Here is an 18,765-nt window from a genome sequence, read left to right as displayed (position 1 = left end):
CCTCCCCGCTTCACGTGTATATCGGCTTGACCGTGCGAGCTGAGGATGCCAGCTGAGGTCCCTTAGTGAGTAGTGAGAGAATTATCGCGTGGGAAATGATTGGATGGAAATTGCAGTCCATGGAACAACCCAGCCGACTACCGTAATGAAGTACCTGAGACTTTGGTTCCTGGCGCTCGGTTTTTGGCCGGCAGCACCACTCAATATGTTGTCCTCGGAGAAGACAAATTCTGTACTCGAGTAATCATCAAATCAATTCTATCATCACTATACAGAGCATTCCATATGTGGCTGAGGGGTTATATATAAATAAAGACCATGTCGTGGCTTCATCTCTCCTATATCCTGCTTATCCGATATTATGATGTTCAAAGATCGCAGCTACAAATCGCTAGTCTGTAGGTAGATTCACGCAACGGGCAAGTCTTGGCAGGGCCATGACAGTAATGCATCTCCAGCAAGAATCGGACGGATACCTGCCGTCGATTGTTCAAAATGTGGGGGTAATAGAGCCGCCCTAGCCTAAAAGTGGGGCAAAAGACCCTCAACCAGTGAAAACAAGGCCTACTCAGTAGTAAAGTGAACCTGAGACGACGTTAAATCACCCATATCCAATCGACTGCATCGACCGCCGCCTCTTTCTGTATCCCATCCCTGCTGTAGACAAACGTTCGGTAAGTTCCACATGGATCGACGCCCACCTGTCGGCTGCGGGTAGCCTTACCCATGGGTTGATTGGATGAACGCCCATGTTTGAGTATTTTCTGCACCCGCCCATATTCCTGCCTGTATACTATACCAAATCTTTTTTTGGGCATCACGTACCTGGTCGAAGCGCCCGTAGGCGCTCGTTCGTAACCCGAAGCCGGGCAAGTCTTTCTCACCTGGCCAGGGTTTTCAAGGCCGAGTAGGGAGTATGATGGTCTAGTAACTAAACGGGTGGTCGATGATTGCTCCCCGGAAACAAGATGAAACCGCAGTCTTTGTTGACGGCACGGCGCATTTTACACCACGAGCGCGTGTGGCCCGGACAAGGCGATTGGCGCCGAGGCCTTCTAGCGCCCATCGAAACCGACCATGTTCGCCCTAGAGCTGTCTACTCATTTACTTTGTGACCTTCCGTTCTTCCCTTGTATAAACCGGACTCTTCCTACCCACAAAGTCTGTGTGGAAAGGATTGCTAGTGAGTCAATTGTCAACCTTTCGCACAGATCCGACGACTTTAATTATTATTTGTGTCTTTTCATTTGTCTTTTTCCTTTCTTCCCCCTTTTCTCTCTCTTCTCCTCTTTTCTTTTTCCTCTCAACTCCTTTTCTTTACTCTCTCTCATATTTTTGTCATTTTGTGCTGCGTCTCTTTTTCTATTCAGGAGACGGCCATTGTGTCAAAACAATAGCAAACACCTCACATCTGTCGACAATACCAGGCTGGCATACCTGATAGCTTCAGATCCCTCTATTCTTCTATTGAGACAATAGGATATAACAGATTCCACCACGTGCACGACTGCACACTCGATTCGCTGATAGATAAACCGCAAAATAACCTGTCACGGCAAACGACATTTTTCTCTATCAACATATTCACGACATTTTCAACGGTCCAACGGCTGCAATCTTTCTTAGCCCTCTTTTTCTCTTCATCAAATCTCTAGTGGACTAGATTATCTTTCTGCATTACTTTGGTTCCATACCTCTGGACTGTTGTATTCGCTTCTGGGACGCACTACCCAGTCCGACGACGATCATTATCAACAACTTTTCTTACGCCACTTCTCTTCTTCAACTTGTGTTGAATCTACGCCAAAATGGATAACTTGCAAAACCCTTCCCACTTCCAGCAGAAGTTGCTGGGCCCTGGCAAAATCATCTTGATACTCTTCCGCCTCATCAATATCCTCGCTCTTCTTGCCATAGCCGCGGCCGCTTGGATTCTCGTCATCGAATTCTTCATACGAGGTGTCCCTCAGTGGCAGCCATGGCTGCTTTGGGATCTTTGCTCACTCTGGGCCGTTGCCTTTACAGCGATCTTCTTCGTTGTGTCAGAGATCGCAGACTTCATCACGCCTCTTCACGACTACTTTGCTGAAGTCTGGCCTGTCCTCTCAGACGACCACGGCTTCGTGTGGCTCGGGACTGCATTCCTCATGATGGGCTTCAACGTTCTATCACACCTCAACAACCCTGTCAACCAGATCTCCAGCCTCGGCTGGCCACTTTGGAGGTCATGCATATCGTGTGGCATCATCAGCGTCGTAGTTGGCGGCATCAACATGGTACTTACAGCTGTCTACAGCTTCGGAGGTGGACTCAAGGCCCGGGCCGTCCGCTCGGGTCGCCTTAACCCACGCGCAATGGCTATTTCGAGCCCGACAAACCTCAGCGAGAAGCTCTACGACCTCGAGAGTGAAGCCGGCTCAATGCCGCAGCGACCGGCCGACATCCACCCTGCTTACATCTGGAGAACCGATTCCACATCCGCTCGGTCTAAAATGACTATCAGCCCAGCATCCAGCGTGAATCACGGCTCGTCATTCGCGCGCAACAACAGCCACAGGAGCCAGAGGCGCTACAGCGCAGCTGCCATGAGCCAGTTCTTCGGTCCACCCCACCAGGCGGCTGCCAGCGTGGCAGGACCCTACGACGATGACGAGAGGAATACGACATTGAGGCCGCCACCAGCTGGTACCTATGGAAGGCACCCGGCTCCTCGGCAACAAAACTTTTTCTAAATTTTCTTTCAAGATGATGGGACGGCCATATTTGGGGTTGAGCGCGTGGTTGCGTAGGTTGAAATCGACGAGATTTGGAAACATACGCAAGGCGAGGTCAGAATCTGTTGGCGTTTCGGAAAAAAATCACATTAATGTTTAAGGGCACTTTGATATTGGTTTGAATTTGGTGGTCGCATTCAAGGCACTTCAGGGTACTTTGTCATCTTCTTTGTCAACTTTCCTATCAGACCTTTTGACTAGCATCGCGGTCATCTTTTTCTTCCTCTTCTTGTTCTTCTCCTTCTCGGTTCGTATCTGTCAATACCCGTATTATGGGTATATTTAGTTCCAGATGCTGTTATTCAAACACTTTTCTTCTTCTCAGACATGGAGTACGGCTATTCCTAACCATGACTTTTCCCATCAATCCAAGACAATCCCCCACGTATGCAACAAACAAATAAACAAATCTTTTGGTTGACAGGAGGCGAAAGGATGACTGAACACGTGACTGTCTTGATATTGCTGGAGTGATGACCCACAACATTTACCACGTAAACTTCGGATCCACAATGTCTAATCAGGTTTAGCCTAATTCATTCGAAAGCAGATGCTTGGCTCCCGGTTGCGTTTGTGACCTTGCATGACTGCAGATTATCGACCGGGTTCCATCATTCTTGATCCTCGCGTGCTAATAAATTTCCTTTGTTCCACTCGTCAACTCTCAACACCAGCAAAGCCCTTCGACTAGGCATGGCCGGCAACCGAAAACAACGCCAGTCATCGCATACTTAGGTGGAACAAACTGCCACATCGTCTTTGAAGCAACCTTTCGCCGACCGTTCGTCAATCGCAATCAATTGCCGTCGAAAATCCAAGCCGTACGATTCCCAGTCAAACACCGACTAGTGCTTCCCTCCTCGACGATCCTTCCATCGCGACAGGTCTTTTTGGACTTGTGAACGAAACACGATTCTCTGCTCGCCGTGATCTGTCTGGCCAATACAGGGCAGGGTCCTGTGACTGTACACATTTGGTGGCGTGGGAACCGTGGAGGAGAGCAGGTCTTCAAGGGAACTCTTTAAACCAAAACCCCCCCAGCTGTTATCTGTGCCCAAGCCTCGTCGATTGATAGCCAGGCAGAACAAGAGAGGTTAGTTGAAAAGAGGGGAGACGGTAGCAGGGGAACAAGGGAGAAACACAACAGAATATTCTGACCTTACCGCTTCGTTTGTTAACTCTCTTGCCACACCCTGAAGACCACGTCGCGCAGTTCTGCCCTGCGGGACTATAATCAGTGAAAACACGTGCGAGGATAGAGACAGAGCTGGGGAGGCTTTTTCTTGGTTGGGGCGTACGCGTTGATAGACTTTTCCTTGCTCTACTTTATTTTCTTCTCCGTCTCTTTTTCCTCCTTGACCAACCGGCAAGGTGTTGGGCCAGCCAGTTATTAGCCGGCCAGAACGCTGGTCACAATCTCCATTGCATACTGAATTGCTCTGGGAAGCTGACTGACTGACTGACTTTTGCCGGCCTCTCTTGCAAACTGAACATCCTGACTTTGACTTGCAACTTGTTCTACATATATACACACTTTTCCAAAAAAAAAAAAAAAGCCCCTGCAATGTCCGAAGAGGACCATGCTGCCGGGGTGGCAGAGGATTACAGAGATGCGCTTGAAGGCCTAACATCCAATGCGCGCGTTGAGATTAGCAACCTGACTCTCATTGCTCGGGAGAACACCGAGTCTGCCCATGCTATTGCCGAGGTTCTCGTTGACCATATCAAACAAGTATGCCATCTATGTCCTTCCCGGATCCATCTTATTCAAAAGATGCGATAATATTATAGCCAAGAAAGTTGACTGACCAAAACTCTCACCCACCCCGCAACAAAGATCCATCCTCCACGGAAGCTGCCAGCCTTGTATCTCCTCGACTCCATCGTCAAGAATGTGGGGACCCCATATACGCTCTTCTTTGGCCGGAAGCTCTATCAGACCTTCATGGAGGCCTATGCATCGGTCGACAACGCCACGCGCCGCAAGATGGACGAGATGCTCAAGACTTGGAAGGAGCCCGTTCCGGGTTCCCTAGATACGCGCCCCGTGTTCCCACCCGAGGTTGTGCGTCCGATAGAGAATGCCCTCATCAAGGCAAGGACGTCGGCGCTTCAGGCACAGCAGGAGCAGATGCGCAACCAGCATCACCTACTCGGGGGTCGTGGTAGGCCACCACCGCCAATGATGGCTCAGGGCATGCCTTATAGGGAGACTCCGACACCACCGGGAGTCAGGGGGCCGAACGGCTATGGGCAGCCATATCCGCCGCCGAACGGGAGGGGTCCAGAGAATCCAGCACACGGCCAAGCCTATTCAACACCGCAGCCTCATCACCAACAGGTAAGTCCTACTACGTGATTAGTGAGATATATATGACTGGATAGTGTTTTCTTTTGGCAAATGACTAACATATTGCTTGGGATGGGAAACAGGGGATGCCGATATTATCACAGTCGATGCCCCAACCACCCCCATCCGCACCTGCACAACTTCCCTTTGCACCACCACCGCAGGCACCTACACCAGACGGGATAAGCATAGAAGCCTTGAGTAATGATGTTTCGCAGCTCATTGCTTCCACGCGCGCGGAAATTGCTCGCAACCCGTATGATTCTTCCCAACAGCCCAAGCTTGATGCTCTACTGGCGCTTCAGACACTGCTGCAGGCGGGGAGCCTACCCAGGGACCAACTCGTGGCCGTCAAGAGCCGAATAGATGACCTCTCCGTAAGAGCGCGCGGAGCCGCCGCCGTTGCCGCTCCTCCACCAGCACCTGCCTACACCCCCACGCCTCCTATTGTTGTGCCTCCGATAGCGCCGCCGCCGCTATCTGCATCAGCACCACCACCCGCCACTGCCGGCACGCCACTCTCATTAGATGCCCTGCTCGGCCAGGGCGCACTCGCCGCCTTGTTGGCTAGAACCCCGCAGCAGGCCGTAGGAGTGCCACCATTGCCGTTTGTACCCCCTGTTGCGACGCCACCGGCCAGCCTTGTTGCGCTCCGCTCGCCGCCGCCGCAGGCACCCCCTGCTATTCCGCCGCCTACGGATGCCTCGGCTCTTCTGGCCGCCCTGCGCAGCAAGGGAATATTATCAGGAGGGCCTGTGCCACCTGTCGTTGCGCCAACGCCGGTGTCACACGCTCCGGGACTGCCGAGCGTCATTGCGCCCCTGGCGGCGCCTGCCCACGTCGAGACGATGGGCGATATACAGCTCACGACGAATTCACTGAAGCAGTATGTTCTACATTATTAATACTATTCTTTTCTTTTCTCTTCTTTTGGTCCATGTCGGAATTTATAGTTTACTAATCCCCATCTCACAGGCCACGCTTATATCTTGTGAACACCCTCTACGACGACCTTGGCAAGCCGTGCACGCAATGCGGGCGGCGGTTCCGCAACGACGAGGCCGGCCGGGCTGCCAAGACGGCCCACATGGACTGGCACTTCCGGGTGGCGGCGCGGATCGCCGAGGCGGAGAAGAAGGGCCAGCACCGCAGCTACTACGTCGACGTGCGGGACTGGGTCGGGTCGCGCGAGGCGGTCGACATGGACGGGCACGCGTCGCAGTCCCAGCAGTCGCAGCAGCAGCAGCAGCAGAATCAACAACAGCATCATTACCAAGACCAAGGCCCACAGGCGACCGGATCCAGGGGCAGGGGAGGCATCGGCGGCAAGAGGTGGATCCCCGTGCCGGACGCGGGCAGCAACGTCAACTCGGTCTGTCCTATCTGCCAGGAGCGGTTCGAGCTCAAGTGGCTGGACGAGGCGCAGGAGTGGGTCTGGATGGACGCTGTGAGGCCCGGCGGCGGAGATAGGGTATTCCACGCCAGCTGTCACAGCGAGGTCACGGGGCGAGGAGCGACGCCGACGCCGCCGGTTGGGATGGTTTTGGGGAAGAGGAAAGCAGAGGTTAGTACTTTTTTGTGCTGTCGTTTTGCCCCCTCGTTTCTTGCCCTTGTTGATTTTGAGTGCTAACCATACCTGGGATTTTTTAGGATGCTTATGCTGGACGTAAAATTAAAAAGTATGACGACCTGGCGTATTGAGGTCAAAAGGTCTCGCGGGATGTTGTATGACTTTGAAGATGAGACGCATAGATCTATGCGTTCAAATCAGGGAATTATGATGCAGTTTGGACCCGAATCTTGGCATGTAATGAGCGTGAGACAAAAATGCCACGACAGATAGTTGGGAAAGGAAGCGCCATACTTTTCATGGGCTCCTCCAAAAGGGAATGTCCAGCATGGGAACTCGGGAAGCGTTTGCAAACCGGCTTACAAGTACGTGGAAAGTTGGCCTTTGGGGCCATTGCTTGCCTACCTGGGCTGCTTCCTTATTGCTAGTACGCAGAGGAAAAAAAAAAAAAAAAACCGGTCCTCAGTGGCAACCGTTTTCTCCTGTTATATCATCATTTTATCCCATGAAGGAGGCCTAGGAATGCTGAGAATATCTAATAGATGAAACCGTCTAGACTAAGAAAAGTTACTTTACCAAGTTCCTGGGACAGCTGGGTTGCTGTATCGGTTGTTGAGCCGCCGTGTATCGTATTCTTGCTAGACTCTTCAGTTCGTATTCAATTTTGATATGTTTGAGCCAATAAAATAAAAAAATAAAATAAAAACCCAGTGAATAAAATCAAAGTCGGGAGCCTCCTGCAGCTTATGCAATGTCCATAGCGGCCAATAGACAATATGCAGAGACCGCTACGGAAAAAGTCAAAACAAGTATAACGAGATTCTCACTAAAGCCACATGTTTGTGTAAGCATTACCCTTCCTGCAGTTTTTTTTCCCCCCTTTCTTTCCCCCCCTTCTCCTACAGCTGTATCAACAACCAAAAGGATAATCCCTTCGGTCAGACATTCCAAATCGCCCTGATCATGTTCTCGAGGGGCTCTCGAAGCAACTTTTTTTTTGTTTTGGAAATGGGATCCATGTATGTATTATTATTATTATTTTGTTTTATTCTCGGACTTTTTTGAACCCCTGAACGCAGCGTAGCTTTCGTGGGCTGCGGGATGACCGAACGGACAAGCGGTTTATGATGTAATATCACAAGGTAAAAAAAAAAAACAGAGACAGATAGGCTCGCATTGGCTTTTTCTGTGTTGTCACGCAAGAACACTGTCGTCATTTACGTACTTGATGCAAACCCGATGCAAGATCACTTTTTTGCTTGTCATTACGTAGCTAAAAGTGACTGACAACACAGTCGATGGGGGGAGAAAGGGGGGTTTATATCCAAAGGGAGAAAAATCATGTTTTTTCTATATTTGCTCTCTTGTCTCTGCGAAGAAGAAAAAAGATGGTTCTAGAACTAGTGCTCCTCACAAACAATGTAAGCTGCATATTAGTTTCAGTATGTTTTCCCCCAACCGCTCCCTTCCCTGCCAAGCCCACGTTTGCAGTAGCCGCCCCTCCATCAAAGAAAAAAAGAAATATGATCTGATAATGTTTTGGCAGGGTCTTTGCAGCTATACTACTATAGTACTAGATGTATACTGTCAAGTGCGAAGCGGACAAACATCCGCAATCGACTCGACTTGTCGGCCCTGACTAACACCAATCACAAGATCGGATCAGGACTCCATGGGTTCCCAAAGCTTGCTTGACCGGTCGCAGTTCGAACAGGAGAATGTGCGTTAAACCTGATTCGGCCACAAAGTTACAGGCAATGATGCTCACGTTTGTTTCTTTTTTATACAAGTTATGTTGTGGGTTTTTTCTTTTATTCCACGTCATGCAGGGACGGGATGGAACACGGCAAGAAAGATTAATAAATCTACGAACACAAGTTTAACATGGAGGAAACAAGAGATAGAAAAGTAAAAAAGAAAAGCTTGCTGAAGTTGTTGGGTATTGCTGAGAACAAGATAATACAGGAAATTAAAGTCGCGGAAAAAGATCACTACAGTTATCCCATGACCGAAACCAAAAGAATGAACAAAACAATTGTCATGATTTCTTGTTAACATCCACCCCTTGTCAGGAGAGAAGACCGAAAAACCCAAAAGGTCCACGCAAAGTTCGTCGTAGGTTTTTTTTTTCTTTTTCCGTTATCCTCAAACCCCCCCGCTCACACCGACCAAGGCTGTTGATCTCGTTCCGGGTGTTTCCTCCTCCCCATCCCTTTTGTCCTTGCTGATAGTAGGTTATAATACTGGATTGCAATATGGTAGATGGCGTCATTGCTCCCTGAAAAGGTGATTTCTTCTTCTTTCTTTCTGTTGTTATTTTCACCAAAATTTAATTTGATATGTGTTGGATGCTGGGCACAAAGCGCCGTAATGATATGTTGTTGACAGTCCTCCTTTCCCCCTCAGTTTTGATCTGTCTGACGCTTATACGTAGACTTGGTAATTTTGAACTTTCTGTCTTTCTCAGCAAGCATCTCGTGGATTGTTAGATCCTGTACCACCACCGGGCCTCTTGCTCCAAGGATCCACACCATCATCATTGGCATGGTTGGCCCAGATTCCTCCGCCAGAAGTCGACTCGTACCCGGTCTCTCCTCGACCTGCGGAGCTCGGACTGATATCATCGTCGTGCGCCACGCAACTGTCCACCTTATCGCAGACTCCCAAGGTCGACACGCTCCCGCACCTGTCGTTCCTGTGCAGCTTCTCGGTGCTACCCCCGGTTCCAGGCGACCGCTGCTGCTCCTGTTGATCTTGTTGATCTTGTTCTTGTTGATGCTGCTGCTGCTGCTGTTGGTCTTGCTGTTGTGGCCGGGTGTGTGGCGGCAGCAGCAAAACCATGTCCTTGCCACAGTGCGATGTCATCGTGGAGGGCAGCCCAACCGCCGGGGCGGCCGTGCTGACGGCGCACGATGGATAGTCGCTATTCTCTTGCCTGACGTAGGCGGCTCTGCTGTCGGCGCTGTCGCGGCGCGAGCCACGGACGCAACTGCCGCCGCCCTGGGATCTTCCGCTGACGTTGTGGCTGCCGCCTCCACTATTATTATTATTGTTGTTGTTGCTCCTGCGCTCCGGACCGGACAGTGGGTGCGAGTCGTTTCTCACTATGTCCCTGGAACTCGAGTTGGAGGCGATATTATCTTTTGAAGTTATCCAATATAGAACCAATGCCGAGAAAAGGACTGGTTTTCCACCCCCAAAAGATATCAGATTAGTTGAGACATGCTCTTCGGGGGGGTTTTTATCCCCCAAATTGGTATCAAGATGAACTCACTGTCGCTATTGCAGCACATCAGACAAACCCATCCCGGCTCACCGTTGAGCACCATGAGGACAGTCAAATTACTTTTAAAAGATGGACACCCTGCGGTCAGTTTATTGACACCCCACCCCAGTAACAACAAGTCCATACGAATCGATGATACAGGAGAAACCACTTACACAATACTACTTGCCAGTGTACAGCAGGCGCCGATAAAGGTCCGCATGGCAACCGTCCGCAGTTTCATGGTCGGTCGATACATGTCTGGCTTGCTTAAAGGGTTTCGAAACGAGTATAATCCTGTTTTGGTTTGGGCAGAAATTTGAAGGTTTAGCGTTTTGAAAAATGAGTCGTCATCCCAAAAAAAAAGAAGACAGGGGAGGAGTAAAAAAAGACTCCCCCCAGTAAAGCAAAAATGGGGGCGGGCTAAACATACTCATCAGCGGAACTAGGAAAAGGAAGGTGAGGTAGACGTTGACGAGAGCATCGAATGCTATTAGTGGTATCATTGCGATCTTCTTCATGCCGATTACGCAAGTTCCATCCTCTAAGCGGTTGATTCGACTGTTCGCATGGTAAACAAGAAAAGAGTCAGCTTCCGGGAGATCAGGTAACCTGAATAGGGTATTGATGGGTCTGTGGTTGGTTCACTCACAAGACAAAGTTGAGCACAACCACCACCACGTATATGCCTTTGTTGTACATGTTAGGTATCAAGTTAGTATGTCTTTGCACGATAGAAAAAAACGGATATTGAGCTAGCAGCACAACTTACCCATCATGACGAAGGAGTTGAAGAGGTAAAGCTTGGATTGCAAGCGTCCTTTTCTGCTTCCACATATAATATACTATGAGGATCCCCGGTAGCACGGTTAGAACTCGGTCTTGAACGAGAGCAAACGAAAAAGAAAAGATAAAATATTCCACGAGACTTACTGCTTTCTCAACCAGAAAAAGATACACGGCCTGAATCCATCCAAGACGTCTATCAGCATACAATATAACCCTACTCTCTCAACTTGCCCGCCGCAAAACTTTTGCCTTACAATCTATTGATCAGTCAGCATTTATGTCAGAACACAAACAAAATCATTTTTCTGCGCCTTCCCCCCAAAAAAGGCAAAGAGACCAGCGCCCAGGACATACCTTGGTCGTGACGTAAAAGGTGAGGCAGATGATGATAGCGGCATCGCAAGCAGCTAGGTTCACATTGATGCCTATACCATATTGTATGATGGCCGAGCTCAAGACGAACATATACGAGTCGACGTAAATGAAGAAGAGGACTGTCGGCACCTCGCGAAAGCCTCGAGGTTAGCGCTTTTCTCGACCCCCAAACATAGAACTGAGGGTATCAAGCACAAAGCAGAGCAAAAAAGCACAGCCTTGGGGGAGGCGACTAGGTGCAAAACATACTTCCGACAACATATGGGAGTCTCTTCCAAGTCTTGATGGCGTTTGCCCTCATTGCTATACGAAAGCACAACCCCAGGTTCTCATGTCAGTCTTTGGCCCATTCCGGTTTCCCCAAACTGTCGCGCAACCTCTTTCTCTCCTCTCTTGTTCAAAAGGGGGGTACCGGGAGATGTTTTGGTGTTGGCTCACCGAATAGCGTCGATAAAACAGAGGCGGATACCAAGGCGAGGGCGACGTTGAAGATGGTACCAGCCAGTGGCTGGCCCTTGTTACTTTGCAAAACGTTCAAGTCTGAGCCGCCATCGTCGCGAGACCTCAGAAAGAGGTCGGTAGCATCGGCCAGCAAGCTCGTGGTCGGAGCCATTGTTTGGGGGCGGTGGGGGGACGCCTTTTGCCCCTTGGGCACCTGGTATCTCTTCTTTTTGTCTTCCCCTTTTCGCGTCTTCTCTTCTTTCTCCTCTTTTCTTTGTTTCCCTGGCAGGAGGGTTGCCCAAAAGATATTGGTATGCGTCGAAAGTCTGTCTTTCGAGTCGCCTTAGCTTGATGCTTGAGGTTGGTGGAGCATTGAGGTCGAGTGTATCATTGGGGAAAATCGAGTGGCTGGTTTCGCCCGCTCCCGTTCAATCCAGGTTTTTCTCTATGCCGGCGGCTGAGAGGAGATACAAATACCCCCTTTTTTAAAGATTATGCTGCTCTCCGTTGAGAATTAGGCGTTGGTGAATACGTGGTGATATGTGGTTAAAGTTCCACCGGTAAGCTTACCGACATGTATCGTTTGGTCGCCTTGTTCTTTTTACGGCTAGCGTGGAAGACAGGCAAAAGACTCTATGTAAATAGAGAACAGCCAAAAAACCACAAATAATAAATTTGGAAGGGATAAGGCCGGTTTCCCAACCTTGTACTTTGCAGTCCGAGCAGGACAAATCCTCTTGCCTCTCTCTCCCTCTGCCCTCCGAGCACAGACAGCGCTAAGACTCAGCGGTATGCAAGGATTGGTGGGATGAAAAGGTTTGTGAAGTAGGGATGGATCAGATGAAGATAGCAAAGATTTGTGTCGATGGAAAAACAATGAGTGAGTAGTAGAATGGGACGGGAGGGTTTGGAAGATGAAGCAGAATACCATTTATCAAACTGTAGTCTGAACGGCGATAACCCCAGTTCCCACTAGGGAAGTTTGCTCCTCTCAGGCTCTCAAAAAGGAGAGTAACACCAGCAGAAGATAAATGAGAGAGTAAAAGTATATGCAAGGCGAATGAAGCTTCAACGTGACGATGTTATGGAGCCAGGTTTCCGTCTCGTCGGGATTTGATCTCTGTATATAACCAAAGACAAAACTAAAAGGAACAACCCCCTCCCTTCGCGAATCGAGGTCACAAAGATCAAGACCTAGACCTGGTTCCTGCAAGCCACCAATAAGGGTCCGCGACTAGAGGACACATGCTGGCGAGGAGGGGGCGAAATGGCAAGTGTCAAAAGCAGTACAGTAAACATGGGAAAGAGCGAACCTCTGTCGCTCCTCCACCTCCTCTACTAGGTACCTACCATGTTAGACAAAAACAGACGGATCGCCGCCTATCTATCGATCTCTCCTTCCAGGTAACTTATATAGATACCTAGGTACTTAGATAGACTGAACGTCACGCCCAGAAAGACAAACCATCCTTTATTTCTTTTTCTTTTACAGCCAACGTTCGAGAAAGAAAACATGATTGTGACGTATGCCACTATACTGAATGTGTGTCCTTGCCCAAGGAGGGTTTGCGACCTGAATGGACGAAACGCTAGATCCCTTTTTGTTTTTCGTTGTTTTTCTTATCTCTGCTGTTTAGCTGGGTAGCCCTTCAAGCCCTCTGTTTCCATTGGGCGCCCCCTTAAACAAGAGAATAGCAGCGAGATAGTCTTTTTTTCTTTCTTTCGCGGAGTAATCCGATAAGAAGGACCCCAAATAGGTTTTCGGAGTGGCAATTGAGATCAATACCATGGCAGGGAGGCTGAAAAAAACAGCGGTAGCACCCCAGGTTTTTGTCCATCGTCTCGCGGGACCCCTTAATTTTCATCTATTTCAGGTACAGTATCAACAGCATGCACGTAGTACGCCTGACTAGCTGTCCAGCCTTAGTGCCATGTGTCTTTCCCTCTAACTCTAGCTCAAAAAAAAAGCTAGGCAAACTAAACTCAACGGGCTTCTTTCCGCGTCTGGCGGCAAAAATGGCCCGAACTTCATTGGTGCAGTCTTTGTAGCAAAAAAAGTGTCGTATTTGTTATTTTGATCAAAAAAACACCTACGCCCCTTTCCGAATCATAAAAAAGTTTGAAAGATCGGCCTCGATAGATTTATTTTTTCTTGGCCTACTTTGGTTTTACATAGTACAGCCCGTCATTCTACAGAGACACGTGCCCCATTTCCTTTCTTAAGCTGATGAAAATATTGGACCAGGCTTGCCTTGGAGCTGGATTTAGACAAGCGAAACGGTGAAAAGAGAGAAAAGAGAGAAAAGAAACAACAAAAGGGGGAGAGACAAAAGAAAAAGCCCCAAAGATGCATATCATATTCCACTCCCATCACAAAGACAGACAATCTAAACGGGATGGAAGCTGTCCCAAGAAACTCAGATCGGGTGGGTGTCATTGTGTGTATTGAACAACAGTCCCTTTGTCGGACGATAAACAACACCTCTCTTTTGCTTTTTTTTTTTGGCAGAAGTCAAAGTTCACCAAGCTGGTGGCTTTCGTGGGAGGAACCAGCCTGTACAGACAAAAACAAAAACATCAGACCCTTGGGGCCGATCGCATAGGGCCGGTTTTTAGTTCCAGAATCGGACTAGCTGTTCTTTACCACACCGACTCCCCTTAGCTCTTGGATGCTGTACAGAAAAAAAAAAGAAAAAAAAAACTCCGGGCTTAGCTGGCCTGAATCTACACACCTTAGTCCTCAGCTTTAACCGTCGGTAAGTACAGTCGGTACTTGATAATCATCCTCCGATACTGAGGTGTGTTAATCATCGCAAAAATGACATTTTGGTTTCAAGATTGCGGCGGCTTCGGGCCATTCACCATCGTCATGCTTCGGCCCAGCTTTGTTTTCTTTGGTGTCACACAGCAAGAGTCCCGCCGGTCGAATATGCATACCTACCTACCTACCTAGGTACCTACCTACATACATAACTTAACGTATATAGGTAGTTATATATGAATCCTGTACAAATGGACCGGACAAGTTCAGTACTCGGAACTAACCTGTACTGAAGTGTTGACATACCTACTTCGCAATTCCCTGTTCTGTGCCCCTTGTTCATATCCTCTTTCAACGCTTAAACGCAAACTTTTGATAATCATCCTTACTGCAAATCCACCAAGGGCTTTCGTATACTCCCTCGCGTCACGGTAGTCGGGCTCATAAAACCAAAAGAAAAGAAAAGAAAAAAATACAGCATGCAACCCGCACGAGTAAGCAAGAGAAATAGTGTTGAACGCTAATCTCACCGAGTTTATTAACGGGCCAAAGTGCTAATTGACTCAACACTCACAATTCCATGCTCATCGTTTATATTAATGTATCAACTGGCTTTTATGCAGTTTGAAAAGCCTAGTACCAGACTATGCTCTGGTTGCCAATTACCCTTGTATAAAACGCCTTGCAATGCTATCCCACCCCAAACATAACATAGTCCCTTGTACCGGCGATCTTGGATTTCATTTGTGCTCCTCGTTCCAGGAGGATGGCTTCTTGATGCCTGTACTGAAAAAAATAACATGCTGCGCAATGGGCTGTATCCGGTGCAGTGTAACGAGGGTTATTCTTCAAGAAACCGCATTCGTCATATTGTAGGTCATGATGTCCTTGTTTTGTCAAACATATCAGAGGATTTGACCCGGTCCTTGCGACGTTGGCCCCGGCCTCCGATGTCCAGGTGGCTGTGCTCGTGTGCGTACCCTGAATTTCTCCTTGAGGCGGGCAGTCAGCCGTGAGGTGCGGCTGTTCTCGTCATCGGCATTTACGTTGGCAGCTGGTCGCTCCTGTGATTCTCTACGGTATCGTCTCAGAACCTCGATTCGTTCTTCAGCTGAAGCATGTCTCAGTCTATGAATGTCAAAAAGTCGCGACGATCGCCGATTGTCACGGTTCGTGCCACGTGTATCGACTTCAAATTCCGGATCGGCTCCCAGTGGGGGAGGGAGCTGTGTTGAGTCACCCTCGTCTTCTTCATCAGTACTCTTATGCGGGTGAAGATCAAGTCGACTGGAGACGAAACGTCATGATAGGTTAGTCATTGGATCGCCCGTTTGAGAGGGAGAAAGTGCGAAGCAACAAAAGTATTGCATGTGGTACGGAACACCTACCACAAGGGACATGTGCCCGAGACATTGATCAGCCACGGATCAATGCAGGCTGGATGAAACTTGTGATCGCACGGTAGTACGCGGACGTCCTCGCCAACCAAAAAGTCCTCTGTACATATTGAGCACCCGAGGTGCTCGTCATCTAGTGGATCTGTTCGACCTTGGGCTACCGCGGCAGCGTCGTACAGTTGGGCAGGAGCTATGCGCGATTCTCTCATAGCAGAATTGGCCCCCGTCGGAATGGCTTCCGCATCTTCGGGAATCGTGGAAAGGTGGTGGGCTTGCACATGGTTCGCGGACATATTCCTCTTGCCAGGCTCCAATCCGCCATCTTCGAGTTCCAATGTTGGGTCGGGCTTCCCCTCGGTCGGTGGCGGCGCCCCAAACTTCACGATTGGTAGTGTGTCCAGCACAGCGCGTGCAAGGCCCTTGGCTCTGCTCTGCCTCGGCCTTCCGCCGTGTGCATTCCTGGGACCGTACCTTTCCGGATATCGATGCGCGCGGACAGCTCCTATTGTTATTATAACGAGGAACAGTAAGGTGATCAGGCCGGTGATGCTGTAGAGGACGCTCATAGCTACGGCAGAGTTATTGCCGGTCTGGCTGGTATCGTCGCCATCAGATCGTGTCGAATTGCCCGAGATAACAGCTTGCAGAGCGCCGTTTGCCGACGTGGACAGATTTAACGTTGACGAAGCCTCAGTTGCATCAATCATAGTAAACACCTTCTGATACAGCGATCGGTCTCCCAAGCCCGTGACATTACAACAGTTGCCCTGTTGGGTGTACAGTAATATCGCCTTGGGTTGATTCTCGATGATGGTTCTGAGCATCATCTCGGGTGTGACATTGGAGTTGTTCAGAGAGTCGCAACACAGATAAGCGACAGCGTTCGAGTAGACCAAGTCAGCATATGTTTGCTGTGTAGCCACTATCATCTGGCCTTCTATATGGACCATCTGGATACGAAAAAGGTGGTCAGCACAAGAGGCACACACCTTGCGCACACCGAGTGTATCCACATGATCAATCTTACCCCTCTCTGCGACTGCGAGGCATTCAAGCCGGTTTCCTGAGTGAACGGAACGATTGGGAAGGTCAAATATGGGCCACCAGCGGGAGCCGAGACGGCCAGGGTTAAGGCAGATTCCTCCTGATAGCGAGGTAAATGCTGCACCGGGTAGGCAGAGACATCAAGCGCATCCTGCGCCGGGATCGAGACCACGGCGGCGGCGGTCAGCACGGCCAACAGTGGTAGTAATTGTAGCAGCGGCATTGTATCTCTCGCCGGCGACGGTCGACGTCGTCACGGCTATGCCCCGCTCACGTGCCCTCCAGTATGCGTCGCCGCTCCAGGGCGGCGGAACTGTCGGAAATTCCGCGTACCACCTTTAAATGAGGCAAACGCAGAGCGATCTTGCGCATGCGCTTGAGGAGAGCGAGAGAATCGTGGACATCAGTTGGAGGGACAAATAGAGAGGTCCAGGAGAAAACGGGGAGCTGGTCAAGGTGTAATGAGGGAGCGCTCAGTGAAGCAGTCAAGGATCAATCGGATGTTTACGGCACATCCCCTCCAGCGAAGACATGGATGGGGTTAAGTCGGATTTTCTGGTTCGGTTTCTGGATCAGCAACAAGTGTATGAAGACCCGGGGTCCCAAGATGTCTGCCAGGTATGTGGTTAAGGTAGGCGGGGCGAAGCAGACGCACGTAAATGCACGGCCAATGTGGAGTTCGCGCAGATGTGGGTGCAGAGAAGGAAAAAGTAAAAGAAGAAAAAGGGAATGTAGGTACCAACGAGGGGAGAACAAATTAGGAAAATCTTGATTGTTGTCACTCTGTGCCACGAATGAATGTGAGGAATTGTTGTGGAGAGGAACAGGAACAAGATGCAAAGCAAACAAACGTCGCGAGATCCGAGGTCCGGAGAGTCAAGCAAACCCGGTAGGATGGAGTTAGAAATCGGTCAGGGGAGGTGGTAGAATTGGACGATGTGCCCGGATGTGGACGTGGAGCCGTTCATGTGTACTACCTTAGTCTAGTGGGGCAAAAAGATGGATTTGACTGCCAAAGATTGAAGACTGAGGAAGAAGGTTTGATGGTCCATCATCGTTCCTGCCTTAATTGTCAAGCAGTCACGTCACCATTGCTATGAACAGACCACATGCAAGCAAGGACACAAGTATTGCGCGCAATGTTCGGTACTTAGGTACCTAGGTTGTTACATGCAGTAAGCCCGACCCAACGAGCGTGTCGCAAAGGACTCACTACCTACCTCCTACCTGACCTACGTAACGGTAAAACCATCTATCTAAGGCAGGTAAGGTAGGTAAGGTAGGTACCTTGCCTGGTAAACCAAGAAATTAGCCGGCAGGTAGTCAGTCAGCCTGATTTTCCATACCCCAAGACTTACCTAGACAAGCTAGGCTATGTTCAATTCCTGGTTGACACCAAACTCCGAGACGTATATGCGCCGCATGGATGGCGAGGAAGCAGCTTCTGAGACGTCGAAGCTGTTTTGGGGCCACTTTTTGTTCATGCATAAGGTAAGGTAGGTATGCAGGTACCAAATCCCGAAAGGCAACCAAGGGCCCGACACTTCGTGGAGCCGCCTCAAAACATCCCTGCTGCACATCTGACATGCCAAGTCGGTCACGACGGCCCTCCACTGATCACACCTAATGTAGTTGCGCACTTGGGTGGTAGGAGATTGAAGAGCTTGAACCGTTGAACTTGATCGACGAACATCATCGATTCATCAACGAACCCACTTTTTTCAGATGCGTTCATAGTTACCTATCACCAAACTACCTAGTCTAGAACTATAGCATGGTAGCTTGAACAAACCATGGAGATAGGTACCTATGTACATGACATAGCTAGACTACCTAGGATGTCTGTTGCTGGATTTGAACAATCAACTTTCAAAAGTCCAGCTATGATAAGCACTGACTGCAATTCGACATCTACCCGAATATGTCAGGTACTTAGCTAAGCAGGTAGGTGTTCAAGGTATATCGTACCTCATACCTACTATGAAGTACTCATTGATGA

General features: G+C 49.4%; 5 protein-coding genes across 5 annotated transcripts; 3 read left to right on the top strand and 2 right to left on the bottom strand.

The window, feature by feature from the left end:
- Window positions 1-1,808: 1,808 nt before the first annotated feature.
- PgNI_00217 (uncharacterized protein) lies at window positions 1,809-2,732 on the top strand (the record flags this gene model as incomplete). Its single annotated transcript, XM_031120299.1, has 1 exon — window positions 1,809-2,732. The coding sequence occupies one exon, from the start codon at window positions 1,809-1,811 to the stop codon at window positions 2,730-2,732; it is 924 nt and encodes a 307-aa protein (XP_030987810.1).
- Window positions 2,733-3,378: 646 nt separating this feature from the next.
- On the top strand, window positions 3,379-7,149 carry PgNI_00216 (uncharacterized protein). Its single transcript, XM_031120298.1, has 5 exons — window positions 3,379-4,506; window positions 4,612-5,115; window positions 5,208-6,010; window positions 6,100-6,688; window positions 6,775-7,149. Exons 1-5 carry the CDS (start codon window positions 4,339-4,341, stop codon window positions 6,823-6,825), a joined length of 2,115 nt encoding a protein of 704 aa, XP_030987809.1. The 5' UTR covers window positions 3,379-4,338; the 3' UTR covers window positions 6,826-7,149.
- A 2,008-nt stretch (window positions 7,150-9,157) lies between these two features.
- Window positions 9,158-11,736, bottom strand: PgNI_00215 (uncharacterized protein; the record flags this gene model as incomplete). The annotated part of the gene is made up of 10 exons (XM_031120297.1): window positions 9,158-9,876; window positions 9,969-10,039; window positions 10,136-10,256; window positions 10,393-10,520; window positions 10,612-10,648; window positions 10,732-10,804; window positions 10,893-10,922; window positions 11,103-11,242; window positions 11,373-11,426; window positions 11,562-11,736. 10 exons carry the CDS (start codon window positions 11,734-11,736, stop codon window positions 9,158-9,160), a joined length of 1,548 nt encoding a protein of 515 aa, XP_030987812.1.
- Window positions 11,737-14,903: 3,167 nt separating this feature from the next.
- On the bottom strand, window positions 14,904-16,989 carry PgNI_00214 (uncharacterized protein; the record flags this gene model as incomplete). The annotated part of the gene is made up of 3 exons (XM_031120296.1): window positions 14,904-15,612; window positions 15,714-16,672; window positions 16,750-16,989. 3 exons carry the CDS (start codon window positions 16,987-16,989, stop codon window positions 15,231-15,233), a joined length of 1,581 nt encoding a protein of 526 aa, XP_030987811.1. The 3' UTR covers window positions 14,904-15,230.
- Window positions 16,830-17,623, top strand: PgNI_00213 (uncharacterized protein). Its single transcript, XM_031120295.1, has one exon. The coding sequence runs from the start codon at window positions 17,137-17,139 to the stop codon at window positions 17,536-17,538; it is 402 nt and encodes a 133-aa protein (XP_030987814.1). The 5' UTR covers window positions 16,830-17,136; the 3' UTR covers window positions 17,539-17,623.
- Window positions 17,624-18,765: the final 1,142 nt, after the last annotated feature.

The sequence above is a fragment of the Pyricularia grisea genome (assembly GCF_004355905.1).
Source record: "Pyricularia grisea strain NI907 chromosome Unknown Pyricularia_grisea_NI907_Scaffold_1, whole genome shotgun sequence".
NCBI lineage: Eukaryota > Fungi > Ascomycota > Sordariomycetes > Magnaporthales > Pyriculariaceae > Pyricularia > Pyricularia grisea.
Note: the sequence above shows the minus strand (reverse complement) of the source record. Positions and strands in the feature narration are given on the sequence as shown.